The sequence below is a fragment of the Rhea pennata genome, chromosome 4 (genome assembly GCF_028389875.1).
Source record: "Rhea pennata isolate bPtePen1 chromosome 4, bPtePen1.pri, whole genome shotgun sequence".
Taxonomy (NCBI): domain Eukaryota; kingdom Metazoa; phylum Chordata; class Aves; order Rheiformes; family Rheidae; genus Rhea; species Rhea pennata.
The window spans coordinates 70,411,542-70,428,786 of NC_084666.1; the positions used below are offsets into that span (position 1 = coordinate 70,411,542).

Sequence of the window (17,245 nt, forward strand, 5' to 3'; positions counted from 1 at the left end):
GCGTTTCTACCTGCACTCTCTATGGTAAGCGGTCCTTTTCTAAGAGCCAGGCAAGATTTTATTTACTTCAAATAAATCACCTTTTAGACTTGGTCCAGAGGTTAAGGACTCTCAACATATACATAATCATTCCAATTTCATTCCATGATAAAATCTCAACACAGAATTCAAACTGCAAAGAAAGTCCTATCTCGTCGTAAGTATGAGTTATCATTTGCTGGTCTCATTACAATGTATATGTCAAGAATATTTTTCCAAAAATTATTCAAGGCCATTAGCTTAGAAGAGTCCTTAGCATTCCTGTCGTGCCTTTCAACAACACCTAGTTCAAGCCTAGCTGGATCCATCCATTTCATGCATTAAAAGATACTTTACCAAAAAAGCTGCCTTAATACAGTTATGGTTATTTGGTACGCTACTTTTTTCTCCAAAATAGATTTCAACTGGATAAAAATCTTTTCATGATTTGCATACTCAAGAACCTGTCAAAAATAGCGCATCAGCAGTCTCTTCCAAGTTAAGTCTATATGATCATTGGCCAAAGAAGCAAATTTTTGTTGCCAAGTGTTAGGCACCAAAGCTCTTCTCCGTAATCTAAACAAATCTTCTAGACACTATAGCACACACAAAGTGAATTTTCATTCTTACACTAAGTACATCTTAAACACCTGCCCTGACAAGTCTATCTAAATGAAAATTGTTCATGTAAAGACTGGTGTCTGATTTTGCCAGCCAAGCAGTACTGATACAGACATAGATCTAAAAATCCATTAATCCTCCCTCAAAGTATAAAAACCATGTACTGTTAAAAGCTTTTACTTCTGTGAAAAAAAAAGAAAATGTGAAAAACAGGTATGCAACCACTATATATTTGGAACACTTTTCAAATGAAATTTAAAATTTTCAAATTAAAATTGGAAATTGGAATTGAACAAGATGGCTCACACAGAACAGAAAAGACACATGGAAAGGCATCAACTTTAAAGTAATTTAGGGAAAAAACTGTCTCAAGAATGAGACGTGAATGGATAATCCTACTCCGAAAAACATTCTTGTTAGAGTTATCATCAAAAATAGAATGACTTTATAGTATCAGAAAGGTATATAAGCTTAGGGGTGTAAATGGAATAAAATTATATTTTATCGTTGCCTCAGGCTAAAGCAGAATCGTTTCCTAAACGTAGCTGTGGTGTGATGACAAACGTTTCAGTATAATGACTTCAGGTCTAGTTAGAAAATTATAGCCATTGAGTCATTTTGTCCATTGTTTGTTGCTGAAGCACGGGCAAGCTGCATTGCCTATTACCAGAACCGTGTTCTGCCTAGTTTGCAGAGTTCACTGCTTTAAGTCAGCTTTGGTCACATTCTCCATCGATGTAAATCATCATACCTATTTTAACTCTCCACAACTTCTACAGGAAGCTCATTTGGAGCTCAGACACATTGTATTTCAACGAAGCTGTATTATCCTTTGACATTTTTATTTTCTTGGTTTTCTCTCATTAATAAGAGAATTACGCAATGATGCAATGCACTAGTCTTATTCTGAAAATACAACAATTATCTCAACATGGAAATGGCTTAGTGTCTCTGCTTTGATCCAAATGGACCTAATTCAGCAGCAGGCCTGACATTCATCTTTACGTCTTTCCGTGACGTGCATGAGGTCTAGGCATGTCAGTAATACACCAAAGGCAGATGGACCCAAGTATCTCCTCAGAAGAAAGAGGAAGCATTACAAACGATGACCATATTTAAAGGAGCAGAGATTTTTGGATCACAATGCAGATTTTGTTATGGCAGCGCTATAGACATACTCTGCATAGCGTCTTCCCTCCCTAAGAGGGCTGCAATCATTCCTCTGCTTCTTGCATTATTCACCACCACACAGAAAAAGACAAGTCTTGAACTACAAATAACTGAATATAATATTGAATACTATGATTACAATTAACATTTGCAACTAAACGTCAAATTAAGCTATACAGAACTTTCTAATCCTTTAGCTGCAAACTGCCTAAGATAAAGTACTTAAGTACATTGTTTTCCTGTTGATCTTTTCTATAAATTGCTGGCTACAGTGATGGAGAAGGAACGTGTGAACTGCTGATACTCTCATTCTATAACCAGATACAAGTTTTGTTCCACATTCGCTTTGTAGTCTAATTATACTTCATTTGCACGATCATTATTTATTTTTTGTTCATACAAAATCATAATTCTTTTTGGCAGTGGTAGGACATAGAGTAAAAACAGTAGAAACATAAGAGTTTGATCTGTTATTGCTTTTTTTTTCTCTTCAAGGAAAGCAGAAGGAAGTTACTAGTCTGAGCTGCCTAAAAAAGAGCCAAGGTTAGATAGCAGTTCCAGCTAGTTGGGTTTGGGGAAGGCAGGCAAAACGTCATCCATATGAGCACAACCAACCTTTCTGGCCTGGGCCCTGGGGAGACCCAGGCCCTCCTGGTTCCCTACGGGACATCCCAAGCACCCATGTCTGTCAGGCACTTCAGAGAATGTATTTGGCCCTTGCAGAAACATATTTTCTTCCTGCTTGTCTAGAAAACAATTATTACTAGCTCATGTGACTATTCACTACATCAGCATATTGTATTATAAGTTCCTTACTAAAATTTTAAGTACTAGTCCTAAAGAAATGTATACAAATTCTCCTTCTCCGCCTAATAAAATATTAGTAAGATAAAATCTTGTATCGGAAAGTATACTATAATTCAGGTGAGGTCTTTTACTGTTTCAAACCAAGTCTGAACAAGAGTTTTCAAACCAATGTAATTCCAGAGCGACAGTGGACATCCATATACTCTCAGTACCACCAAAGGAGCAATACTTTCTCAGTGCATCATTGCAGTTACCCAAGAAACTGAAACAGTTCAATCACCTTTTAACAGGTTGTCCAGACTAGTCTAAAAAGCATACATTTATCACATTAGCAAGACATGCCTTCTTGAATGGACTGTCAAACCAGATACAAATCTGCAGAGGGATACTACAGACTGACAAACCAGCTGCATTACAGACCACGCTTCTGACACCACAGAGGGGCAACGAGTAACAGAGAGGCAAAATAACTGCACTGACACCCTGTGAGAAGAATCTATCCCCAGAGATTTATCATAAAAAGAAAAAAAAATATGAGAAAGAGAGAGAGAGAAAGGAAAAGAGAATCTATAACTCAATTGAAGAGTAGACTATAATCAGCTTCTTTTCTACTCTCTTTGAAAGGCGTTAGGCAAGGCTGTAAAGAGTCTACTAGAGTCTTCCAATGTAACAATTACATTTTTACAACTTGAAGTTCATATAGAAAAAAAGGCTCCTAAATTTAGCTATAAATTTACTATAGCCAGCAAGTATGGAACAGACATGCACCAAAACCTTCCTAGTTGCCAGACTGAGTATCTGCACTTAACAGTTCAGTACAGAATTGCACTGAAACTACAATTCTCCCATTTACCCTATTTTCTATCAGTAAGTATCCAACTAGTCATTGCGACTCCAAAGAGACTAGTTTTTGAAGCTGAGCTCATGTATGACCATCTTGCTTAGGTAAGTACAGTTGCAAGGCGCACGTTAAACAGCTTCAGTACAGATGTGATATTAAAATGACTCACCATGTAGGTCCACTGATGGTATTTATCAAAAGAAAAATCTGTCTTAATTTTTAAGAGCATAAAGTGCTTCCAGAATTGTTGTAGCATTTACCTAAGAACTTAATCTGGAAATTTCCCCTGAAGTTTATGAAAATATTTCTTTGTGATATGGCCAACAGTTAGAAAATTATATTATCTGATTCATGACACAACTAGTAATTCTTAGAACAAATCAACAGAAATAGTATTTCCCACCACCCCCAAAAAGCAAAACCTACAAATGTGACAGCAGCTGAAGTACAAAAGCAAAAGCCAGCTTCAACCTCGCCAGCTCAGACAGCTTATATGCTGCCATCACTTCTCTGCACTGCAGTATAATCATACCCAAGGATACTATTTAAAAAACAAAAAGGAACATGAGCACCTGCTTAACTTTAAATTTAAAATTGAGCATCTGAATTGCACTACACTTCTTTAAGCACTGGTAGCACATGAACAGATTTTATTCGCTATCTACACAGCAGCAGAATATTATCTTCCTGGAAACCGGTATGTTTGAGAAACTTGTGTTTCTGTGCTGTCCCTTGCAGTGTGAGCATTCAGCTGATATTTTGATCACAGAAGCTGAAGCAAAGTTGTTTTAAAGCACAATTTGCATTTCCCTGGCCTTACCTTCTTTCCTCTGCTCTCTGCAAGAACTTGAAACGGAAGGGAGGATTCCTCCTGACATTGCTCAGCCTCAGCTGCTGATTCATTTTTATTTGAATTCAGATAGGAAGGACTAAAGTTAAGACTGTGCAAACAGAAGAAACTGCTCCAATTACTACAGCATCTGCACACCTTCAGGAGCAACTGACTGAATTATCACCAGAGCAATGCGAAAAGGTCTTGAAAACTTGAACCGTTAAGCCAGTGTGGGTTTAAGGTTTCTGTTTCTACAAAATATAACAACAAACTAATTCAATATCCTAGAAAAAGTGGAGGGCACAGAGGAAGAAGCAAGCTAGAGCTCACATTTCTTGTTTTTTTGTCCTGATCCCACACTGACGTTCAGCCTACATATTCCTCTGTGCCGCCGCCTGGTGGGGACTGGAAGGCTGAGAGCTACTAAGAGGGGCCTCTTGCTATGGCCAGCTGGGCACACAAAGCGTGCTTTGCTGAGCACAGAAAACAAGATGACTTGTGCATTGTTCATCTATAGAAAGCAGAGAAATGCCCCGTTCCAAAATTCGTATTTACAGAAGAGCAGCAAGCCTCTTCTGTCCTTCTGTGCTCTAGCACCTTCAAAGCAACACAGGAAAATGGCAAAAGCACCTAGCAAGGACTGCATCTTCCTCCTGTAGGTTTTGCATCTTCACTGAACAGGTTCCTTCGTGCTTTTTACAATGGGTTATGGCACTCCCAGCACTGCTAAACGTAAGATGTTTGCTTGGCCTGAGGAAAGCCAGAGCTTTCTCCACTTACTTTGCTGCTGCTTTCTTACATTATCACATTATTCAGTCAAGTACATCTCTGCTGAGTGACAGAGGGAAGGGTTGGCCCACAGTGCACAAGAGATAGTAATTCCCTATGTGTTGCTAAGAAATTGCTCTCTTACGAAATGTTTATGAACTCCAAGAGAAAATAGAGGAAAAAGTAAATGAATTGTCCTTTTATTCCACCAATCCTGATAATATCTAATTACTGACACTTCAAAGAATTGTTAAGTTCTGCTGCTACCACTTCTGGCATGTTTATTTGCTACTTACAGTAAAATTATATTAAGCAAATACAGTACATTATTTAAAGACACTGAAGATTTTCTTTCTAAGACCAAATAACATCATTAGTCACATATTACACTTATTATACAATTTACACTAAAGGCTCTTTTTCCCCCAGGGTTCATTCATAGCTTGTGTCTTAGAGATCTTACATATAGCTCTACTGCAATTTACCATACAATTATTTTTTAGTTATTTGCAGCTGTTTGTTGTCTTGGCATTAATATGTATTTTATCAGTTTTAGATTATACTGAGTTTCCTTTAGAAAGCATTTCTTATTCTAAACCTATTCTGCCAAGGCCCTGAAGTCACTGTTCTTCTCCAAAGACTTAATTGCTGGAGAGCTGGCCACTGCTCAGCCCTCTGCAATATTCACAGTTTGGGGAGCATTTAAAGCCAAACCACTGAGATGCACAAACATAAGCATACAAATCAAACCATCTCTGTTACCTGCAGGAAAGGTAATTAGGAATGCCAATAATTTTAATGGAAAGATCTCTGCAGATCAGCCCACAGAGGGACTCCGCACTCAAGTCAGTGCAATTCTGCATGGCTCAAGGGCTTCCTCTTGCTTGATGGGGCCACACACAGATGATCCTGGCAGATTTAGACAAAGGAACTGATACCTGTTTTGCTTCCACTAATAGTGGATATTGAAATATTAAATATTAAAAGTGGGGAAAACAGTCTACATCTAGAAAGCACAGGGATGGAATTAGAGGGGGGGAGTAAAAAGGATACTGACTCACAGCTCTTGAGATTTTCTTGAATCAGTATGCTTTAATCCCCCTACAATTGCTTTGAAAGTTTACAGAAAATTTACTCTATTCCTGTTCAAATAACATGTAAAAGATTTCTGAAAAGATGTTTCATTCCTCATATATTTGTAAGAAATGTTGGTTAAAGATACTAATACAGTGATGCTGTTTTACATGATGTTCAAATATGTCTCATTTGTCTAAGCACAAGTTTGTTTTCTTTCTAAAAGAATCCCAAACACCTACAAGACCAACAAATTGGAACAGTAGTCACAATATGTTTCTGAGACTTCTGAGTGCATGAGATAAGTATAATTTATGTGACTATGTGCTTAGAAGATCTTGCCAATGTGGTTCTAAGTAAGAAAAAAAAAAAAAAAAAAGACAGAAAACAGTAGATGAACATACTTGCTAGTATCAATATGATGAAGGGGGAAAAAATCTAGGTGGTGGCTTCACTCAAGTCCTCAAGCACATGCTAAACACACACAAGAACTGCCTTACTTTGAATTCCTAAAGGATTATGAAATGCTGCTGATAGCGTAGGAAAAAGCCAACCAAACACCACCTCCTGTTTGTCTTTCAAATGGAAAGAAGGCAAAAATTTAGTAAATGGTTTGAACTAACCATAAAAAATATTCTGGATTTCTGTGTAGCACTTTGGGGACTACTGCCTTTCCAATTTCTTGGTATTCATCATCTGAAGTCATACCAATAAGACAGCAATTAGATACTAGCAGTGTTTCAAATATGAAGTGATTCTAGCAAGAGTGAGATGATGGGCAAAAATTGTTTTAAACCTTTAGATACAGGTAGACTGAGAAGTATTTTATCACCAGAATGAAATAGATGCTGCGGTTAGATAGAGACTTAAGTCACATACTTCTACTAAAGGCTAAATGTGTACCGGAAAGACAGACTTCATACCTTATGAGTATACCTTATTATAGTTAGTAACAGATATGATAGTTTATACATATTTTAATCTGACTCAAAGTGTTTGCACCTATACTTCAGGCCTCATATCTAATTCAATCTTGTTCATTTTTACATTTAAAAAGCATTCATGCTAAGATTTTATGGAAAGAGAACTACTGATTGACACATTCTACTGCTATTATGTTTTCTTTCTTTTCCTGAAAAAAAAAGCTATTTTCAATTGTTAAGAAACAACCATCCCGCCTAGAATTGCAAGATAAATGTTACTATTCATGCTGTGGTCATGATTCTCCTCTAATACAACAGGGCAAGATATCATATTACAGTCTATTTAATTTAATAGGATTTTCTCAGAAGACCATTACCACACTTCTGAAGATGCCATCATATCTCATATTAAGTAGTAAAACAGTCACTGAAAAATACTGAAATATTTAAGATGATCATTTAAGAATTATGTTTTTTCTAAAAAACCAACTGTTGACTAGAAAACGTGCAAAAAACTTTTATATAAAAATAATAGTCTTATTAAGTCTGTTAAAAAGTTATTTTCTTGGAGTATAAATGCCCATTTCCTCTGTGCACCTCATTACCAAAAGTCATGGAAAGGACAAGTTAATGAACAAAAGAAAGCCTAGCCTCAGGCCACTTTCTGCTTTTAAGAAAGTCCTCCACAACCCCTGGTGAAACAGAAGTGTACATGCATACCCACAAGAAAGAATCTGGCCTGATGTTTAAAATGCATTCATAATCATATTATTTGAAGCAATAACTCACTGTTTAGACACATCAGGCATTTTTGTCTGTTCTTTTTTCCTTGTATCCACTGTTGGTTCTACTGGGGTAAGTACTACAGCAGCACATGAGACTATCGACTGGTATGAGTCTTCCCGGCAAACTGCAAAGATAAAAATCTCAGTGTTAAAAAGTGAAGTCAGTGCATATTTTAAATGTTTTTTTAAAAAAGCAAAATATGCGATCGAGTCCTACTCCAACAAATAAAATTGCAAATGGTTTATTAGACTTCATTATGGCCTTCTGCAATGAAAAGCTTCATTGTTTTTCACATTTCCTAAAGCGTTTGCTTGGTACTTTTTTGCCATAGACTGATGAGCCCATTAGCACTCACTAAGGTTTAGCTCGCAAAAAATATGATGTCAGTGTGCTCTAGCTCACTGGTGTGTCCAAGACCTAGAAGGACTTGGATCTTCACAAGTAACATCAGAATATGATCCATTTCTCATTCTCTTTTTTGTCACATATTAGAAGTGAGAGTGGAAAGTAAGGATGGGTTTCAGATGAGCCTCCCACCATTAGAAATTTCAATCTTAGTAAGAGACTAGTTTTGAGAAAGCCTGATTAGCCAGGTTCTTTGGCTTCGACTACTAAGTCTCACTTCAGTCCAAAAGGGACAAATCCAAATGACCTAGGAGTGATATCTGATACATTGATTCATATTTTCCCTTCATACAAGTTATTTAGGTATCATTGTGCTGGATGATATGACTCAGAGGAATTTAGAGCTGGAAGAACAATAATTTATCTCAGCTGAACATCAGGCCCTAGTAGTACTAATAAATGAATTCTCAAAATCATCTGATCTCCAAAGAGATAGCTATACTTGTTCATTTATATTTTCTAAAATTTAAATTGCAAGTACTAGTAATTTAGCACTTAAGTAATCACCACTAACTGCTACACATTTTGAAGGCATAGATTTCCTTAACAGCCAAGGTCTACATTTACGAGCTGAATAAAAGCTGGAAGTAAAAGCTAGTTGTATCACGCAAACTGCAGTAGCTTCTTATATTATACATTTGTCAGACTATGCATGTCGCACTTAAGTGAGTTGGAGTGTGGTGGCCCATGTTTTAAGCAGAAAGTCGCACAGGATCTCAAATATATAACATATAAAACTATTTTATAGCGTACATATGCACATATACTGCCAGTAACAGACAGTAAAATAGGAATGACCATCACACCTGGCCAGTGAGTCAAAGCTGGGAAGATCCTATTTCATCAGTGTATACTTTAGCACAAGGATGTGATAGCTGTGAACATTGAACTGGGACATTTATCAATGGAAAACTTTTCTCTGACGCCTCAATAACCTTCCTGCCTCCACAGTGATGTGCTGTCTCCTTCTTTATTGCCTGCAGGCGACCTATCTTTCGCAGAGCCTGCTCTCCTCTACTAAAACTCCAGAGCGAAGCTTCATCCATATAACCGCCATCGAGTGCCAAGCCAGAACAATTAACAAGACAAATACTGCGGCATTTTACCCTGAGCGCTCAAATGGCACTGAGTATGAATTTAGCGCACGTCTACCAGACAGCATGTGCCAAACGAACACCACGGAGTGGAAACACATGCTTTAAGGCAGCTACCGAGTGGACTGAAAGGAAAAGGACAAAAGCCACTTGAATATTTGCACAAAGGTCTGAAACACGCAAGGGGATTTCTGCTTTCAGAGCACTTCTGAGCCAGTTTGAGCATGGGCAGATTCCAGTAGGAAGATGATTTTTTATGGACTACAAGAAATTACATTTAATATATTGGATGTTCTCCGGCACTGTTTATACTTGTACATTTAAAAAAAGCGCCTCCTTTGCACCGAGTGGCTAGGCATACAAAGTCACCAGTCCTGAAACATCACCTTCATTTTTCTTTGGAAGTGTTATTCATAACTCTGTCACCATCAGACACCAATCTCCAAAACACCATCGTACCCAAAGAGAACTTATCACAAAGCATATTGATATACGGGTGGGATAAACATTACAAGTTGCTACTTTAAAAAAAGTAAGGAGGGACTGTGCAAAACACAGCTAGTGAGAATATAGAATATTCGTGTTTTAGGTGAGTTTTACCTCACTGTAAACATTATGTGCAACTAGCACACCTCACATCTGCGAGATGCTATTTGGTAGGCTCCAAGCAACTGAGTGATAGCATCTCCAGTACCTTGTACATGCAAATTAGTATCTTCTCTTCACAGTCACTGACTGAAACTGAACATGTGCAAATGAGAAGCTTTAGGTCTATCCGACTCTGGATTTACAGCTGAATTGTAAAAAGAAAGGAAAAAAGAGGGGGGGTTATCTAGGGGCACATTGAATTTCATTCTCTGAATTTTAATCTAGGATGCCAATTAAAGAAAGGGGAGAGTAAAGTATGAAGCAAATTGGTATTTCTCTTTAAAGAGAGAGAGTTGTGATACCACTCGAAGATTTAGTTATTAACTGACAACTTGTAAAAAGCCTTGTAACTATGAAAGCATTACAGGGTAGGACTTTGCCTGGGTCACCTACTATCCATCAGAGCAGCTACAAAGAAAGATAAAAGAGTAAAAAAAAATGACCCTGCTACGGGCTTACAGCCCTTACAGAAATTCCACGTGAAAGAGCACAACTCCAACTGCTTTTGCCTAGCAGCCCCTGCAAGGGGTGCTGAACCATCCCCTGGCTCACAGCTGAAGATAAACCAAGCAGTGTTGCAGTGAGATGACCTCAAGGAGTATATTATCCTCCCGTTCTACGCAGAAATATGCCTTGGCATGGCTTTTTAAAGCCACTACAATTCCTCCTTTTTTATCTCAAGTCCCTGTGCACAAAGACATAAGTCATTATGCGATAATTAACTACAATGTCATGAAATAGTGACAACATGGCAGTAAGTAATTTTCATCTTCTGAAGCGTCTTCTCTTATTATCTGTTCATAGCTTTCGTTCAAGTAATGAGAATGTGCTTGAAAGCGGAGTAACAGCGCTCATATTTTACACTGACGGAGCTGGGCCCTGCTCTGCTTAAGCAGCCCATGTGGTTTTCCACTCTCCATTTCAGGTTTCTCTTCAGTGTCATTTGTTTTCTCTACCTTCACTTTTTAGCTACTGTTGGTCTACATTTCACCCAAACAAGAAAAAATTGCTGATGTGTACCTTCTGTACGCAGCATTAATCTGAATCTCTTAGATTCCCAAAACTTTACAGACTTTGGAATAACAAACCAATACACCAAGGGATTTTCCCCTCTTATAACTGTAAGTACTCTCAAGGGTCCAATTTTACCAGCCAGCAAGAATTTGGAAATTTTTCCTTCCCAAACAAATTGGTGAGGAAAACAGAAAAAAGCAAAATTTTTCATTATATGAGCTGATATACATAAAAGCCATTGACATAAATGGCTGCCCCAGGCTCCAGCAGCATTTTGGAAGTGAGCGTGCGAGTTAGTTGGTGCCTTCCTGCCCGACTCTGCTCTCAGTACACATTCCTGCCGTTCATGGACAAACAGGGGAACGGAGACTTTTAACCTGTAAGAAGCATGTTTCCATAGCTGCTGGCTGCTTCATTTTCCTCTGTATTTTCTAATCACCCACTTGGTTAGACTTCCCATTTAATACGACTGATGGGGCTTAAATATGACAGATGTTACTAAATGTTTATACCACGTTATTTTAATTCTATTTTTCTTAGGTATCATATAGGAAAGTTTGTAAAATGCCTGACTATAGTCATTCATCTAGTTGCTCCATCTCCCTAACATTGTACTGTGTAAAAAGCAAGTGTTTTTCTTCAATCTATGAATAAAAAATGTGCCCTTTGCCAACAGTATGTAGGAAGTGAAGTGAAACACGTTTAATCTAATCACCAACAAATACACAGGGAAGAGTACAAGGAAATGCCTCTGCATCTGAAAAATGTCCCCAGAATGCCTTACGTTCCAAGTGCATGTACTGTACAGGATCACTACCTGAGTTCAGCGCTCCCTTAACCTTTATTTTCCAGCTACAGTCAAAGATAAATAAGTGGTAACAGAAATTGCCTCATGAAGCTCAACTACTCAAACCGTATGTTTGTATGTACTGTCTTAAGGGCCAAAGTTCCCTTGTTCGCACTGGGTAATATCTTGCTCCACAAAGAAGGGAATAACTTTTTACACAACGTGCATAGGTCTGCTAGGAGTGGACTGGGCAATTTAGGTTATTATTTATTTATAATTAACAATCACTTCATGAGAGGATGCTCATGGCGATGCATTACCTTTAATCAGTCCTGTTTATTATAAATTCCTAAAATCGCTTCATTCAATATTGGGGGGAGGAGGAGCACAATTGTTGTTTTACCTGTTTATAAAACATGAAAGCAACAACCAAGTATTTTCAGGTGTGGCTGTAATACTTCCACACTGGCACACAAACCTTCAGTGCACGCTGAACCTAGAGCTTCCTTAGCACATTCGCTGTTACCTTCAGAACCACGGGAAAACGCTGTGCTAGGAATCAGCACTCACCTGAACAATGAAATGGACTAATTTAGTACTAATCGTAGCAATTTCTTTAAATGTAAGGGGCAAGGATATTTAGTGTCTGTGTTACACGGACAGTATCTTCTGAAAAAATAGGCAACTCCCATGCAAGTGAGACCATACTTTTCAGTAATTGCATCTCCTTTACTCCTAATTTAACCATGACATAATCAGCCAATAATTGTAGAGAAATAATACAACTGGAGAAACATCTGTGCTATGTATTACCATTTAAGAAATATATTTTTCTTAGTGAAATAAAGACAGTACATATCAAATCTTATATAGGACAACTCTACACAAAGAATAAAAATACAATGGACTAGTTTTGCATAATGTTATTTTAAAAGATCAGTTCCGCTTTCACAAGTTACATAATTCCTCCCCCAGATTCTTCAGGTTACACGTCAATGAAGCACACAGCTTGTTTTCTTTCATTGCCAAGTTTTTAAAGTGCCTCATATATTTACTATTAGGAAGGTTGACTTGGACTGACCATATCTGGTTAAAGCATTCACAGAATGTCGTTTATTACTAAAATAAATCTACACATTTGGAGACATTTTTTTTTTTCTTTTTCTGTTTCTTTCAAGAACAATGAGAGTGACTAATTTAACAGTTAGTTCCAGTTAGATCAACCAGAGAAAAAGAATTTAATGCCCTGAACAGTAGGGTCAGCAAGAAACCTTCAACAACCACTGAATACGGAGTATATCTCTGGAGAATAGAAAGATTTTAAGCTCTAGAGGTGACTTCTCCAGCATCTACTGCTAACACTGTTAACTGTACTTTTTCTTTTTTAATTAGAAAAAGAGAAAAGATCTAGGTTATCACCACTCACTAGGAAGAAAAAGTCTCCTTTGATACAAGAGATCATTTGGTGAAATTAAGAGTAAGCACTACACAATTTAAGGAGAATAAAAGGAAAATGTTCATACGTGGTAATGGAAGCATGAGGGACTCAGGCCATGGGCAGCCCGTGACAATGAAGTATTCCTGGATTCAAACAAGCTGGACACTAATTCTAGTAATTAAAAGCATTTGCACTTGTGCCTGTTAAGTTTAAAATAATCAACTGCCATTAATCAAGAGACAAAACAAGATGGGAAACAACTTAAAAAAAAAAAAAAAAAAAAAAAAAAAAAAAAAAAAAAAGCTTCTGCTTATTTCTGTAAAAGTTAGGCAATCAACTAGGAACACTGAAGATGTTAAAATACTTCCTTTTGACATAACAGCCTCCTGCCTCTGCAGGGGGGCAGGAGGCTTTGGGAGAAATATCTGGATCCAAAGTAACAATCTCACATTTCTTTTTATATTTGCTGTCTTACTGTGGTTTTTTGTTTGTTTGTTTGTTTTTTAAACCACTCCAGAGCACGAGCTCCAGATTCAGGTGTTTACATTTCAACACACTGTTCCCTAAATTTCTGCCTTAATGAGGCTTTGGAAATGAGCTGAATTCTGAGATGGTCTGAACGACTGATGAGTTCCAATATCCCACTCGTATGTGCACTAGTAGGTTCTCTGAATAAAGCAAATACAGAAGGACAACAAACAAAAGGCGAGGCAAAGAGTCGATCATATAGGCAAAAGAAAAAAGAAAAAAAATTCAGAGAGCAAGGTGATATTGCAAATTTTTTCAGATAAATTATTCTGGTATTGAGGAGAATAAATGAAGAGCTGAGGGAAGAAAAAGGCATGTTTTAAATATGCAGGTCAAGCTATCTTTCCAGGAGCCACTGATATTAGAAACAGTTCATAACAGAAGATCTTGAAATCTAGAATATTCATTTTGGCATGTCCAGTAAAAACTGTGGTTGGTATAGCCAGGTTTTGAAGATTTTGCTTATTTATTTCAATTGGCATTTTGAATTTGATGGAAAGCTTTGCTGTTTCAGACCTTCTTAGTAGTCCTATTCACCAAAAGAATCCTCAACTGTTCATTCTCTCTTTAATTTTTCCTCAAATTCCTAGTCTTTTTCAGTTACTGTATTCTAAATTCTATGTATTTTTGAATTTCAACATGCATTTTTAAACTGTTATATTTGAATTAAATTTAAGAATTTTTTTCTTTTCTTTTTGTTTATTTTATATTTTCTAAAATACACCTCTAATTTTTTCCAAGGATATTTTTAGTATTTCTAAAAAATATATGCTTCAGTAGAGAAGTAAATCTCAAAGGTTTGAGACGTTCATTGCACAGGCAACAATAACTTTGTCTGCTTAATCAAATCTCTCAGGTATCTACTACCAGCCTGAAGATTCTCACGGCAGTAACATTTCTCCCAAATTTCACATTAAATGTCATTTCACCCTAAATAAAATAGAAAGAAGAGATAGGGAGGGAGACAAAGATGAAGCACTAAGAAACAATTTGTCACTTACAGCTTCAGATTTCACTTAAGTTAATGAAAACACAGTGAGGGAAATATCTTAAAAGTAGTCTTAAGATTTCAAGACATTCTGGTCTGAATTGAGAAAGATATTTGGGATTTCCTACGTAATTGATTTTTGTGTTAGTTTTCTATTCCTACAGTTTACTCGCACAGAGCCAACTTTCAAAATGTTAGAGAAGTTTCAACATAGTAACAAGATCCTCTAGTTCAAGCATTAAAAATCTTCAAAGCCACACTAGTATACCAACCCATATTGTTAAACTCACCACCTTTTTTTTTTTTTTTTTTAGATTCTACAGTCATTTTGTTAGGAAGTTTTATTTGCCTTTTATTATCGCATCTTATAAATAAGGGGTTTTAAAAATCTGTTATCCCCTCCTCGCAACACAGACCTATGTCTAGTTTTCTCTGTCCATTCACTGGGCTCAAGGAAGAACCATTTAGGCCCGTCTCTGTTAACTCAAAACACCATGTGCATTAAACACTTCAGCAAAACCTAGTGCACAATTCCACTCCCATAACCTTTCTCAGGCCCAGAAACACAACAGTCTTTGAATTCTGTGTTACTAAACCTTAGAGTCCAAGATGACTATTGGTCATTTTAACGTCTTGCAAAAGGCCAGGGTACTTTGGATGAAACGCATTTTTGACCACATATTTTAAAAAAAAAAAAAAACCTTAACAGTAATAAAATGCCTGATTTTCCTGCTTTCTGATTCTAGATCTGATGAGGACCTTAGTGGAAAAAAGAAGGAATGGAGAAGGGGAACTAAATGCATCACCATTTTGTTACTAGCTCAATAGTCATTCTAGTGCCTCTTGTCCCTTGGAAACAGCTACATTTTACAACGTTGGCCAAACGAACACTTAAGAGAATGAGACTATATGCTCACAGTCCCCAAAGGGTTTGCTGTAATAATTCTGCAATAAAACCACAGGCCCAATTCTTAAACACAGCATAGTCACGATCAGAAATTCTGTAATGGCCCTGTAATTGTCGCTATTACTGGCAAATGAATTACATTCTATCAGCTTCTTGTGTTTTCTGTCTCTTTTGTAGTATTCACAAAGGCTGCACACACATATCTGCCTTGTGTTATCTACACTGGAACCCAGTTGTGAAGGCTATATAGCCCATCACTATTCACAAGCCAGGCAATTCTTCTAAAAGGCTATCAACTCTGGAGCGCATTATTTGCACCCTTGCATTTGTATTCAAAGTTTATTTGTCATGGCAGTAATTTGGTAATAACTTGGTAACCTATAACTCATAAGAAATTAAACTAAAAGAAACAGTTCCTGCGGCTTCTTTTAATGCTAGTGCTTAACAGAAGCATTAGATTATTAGACAACCAAACCTTGAGCTTTGGTCACCTAATCATCTTACAATCAATGATGAAAGCACTCATTGATTCAAAAAAAAAAAAAGAAAAGAAAAATCGCCTTAGTAATGATGATACTGGTGACTACTCCTCATACCTTTTTTGTTAAGTACACAGTACTGACAGATCGGCTAGTTTGGTCTCTTGAGCATTCCCTCCTTCCATGCTGGGCCTACCAGCTACACAGCCTTGGCTGGGAGCGGACACAACCAATGTCTGCCACCCAGTCTTCTCAGTGGCAGAACTGAAGATGAAATAGTCTACACTCAGCTGCCACATGTATTTTATTAACCTGTTTTCATTTTTTCAATTTATGAAGTCATTAAAAAGAAAAAAAAAAAAGACTGTTTTGCTTTTGCTGTGATACACTAAGGCACATCCGGTTACTATCCATTGATTTCAGTGGTAGTAGTCAATGCGCACCTTTGCTGTGCTGTAGCATAATTTAGTCTTTTCATTTCAAGAAAATATTAAGTTATTGGAAAGACTTTCATTTACATGTAGTCTCAAGAATGCCATCTCACAGTGGTTAAATGAGATTACCAAATATTTCACATCTAACCACTTTGATCATGAAAGTATCTCTATAAAAACTGTCATGCCAAAACAGACTAACACTTCAACCTTCTTCGTTTATATCCTAGCAGGTAAATGGTATAGAAACGTCACTGAGACACGATCATGAAACAGGATACCATAACTAAAGGTTTGATATTGAGAGAAAACATTATTCATGCTTTGAACTGGTAACTTTTAAAGAGTTTAAAATCCAACCAACTTTCACTAGCTTTTGGCAACATATTATCATTCAGAATGATGTCAAAGGCTTGTATTATCAGCATTGCCATCTGTGGCTTGTTTCATCACATGGACATCAATAAAAAGCACACACATAAAAGAGTGAAAGGCTGCAATGGAAGACTAAGGATGTGAATCCCAACAACCATGTCCAATTCTGCCAAACAGTAAAAACTACCATAATTATAAGGTACAAATACCCATAAGCACAAAAAGCACAGCCTTATTCACTCCCTTTAGGATATAAGGCAATAGTCAAGACACAGTTCAAATACATGCATTGGTATACTCCCAAGGAG

General features: G+C 37.1%; 1 protein-coding gene across 2 annotated transcripts in view; it reads right to left on the reverse strand.

Moving 5' to 3' along the window:
- CCSER1 (coiled-coil serine rich protein 1) overlaps positions 1-17,245 on the reverse strand; it is a 621,814-nt gene that overhangs the window by 440,671 nt on the left and 163,898 nt on the right. For both annotated transcript variants that reach the window (XM_062575026.1, XM_062575025.1), the window contains exon 5: positions 7,844-7,964. In XM_062575026.1, the coding sequence (XP_062431010.1) occupies positions 7,844-7,964 (121 nt within the window). The remainder of the gene's footprint in view (positions 1-7,843; positions 7,965-17,245) is intronic.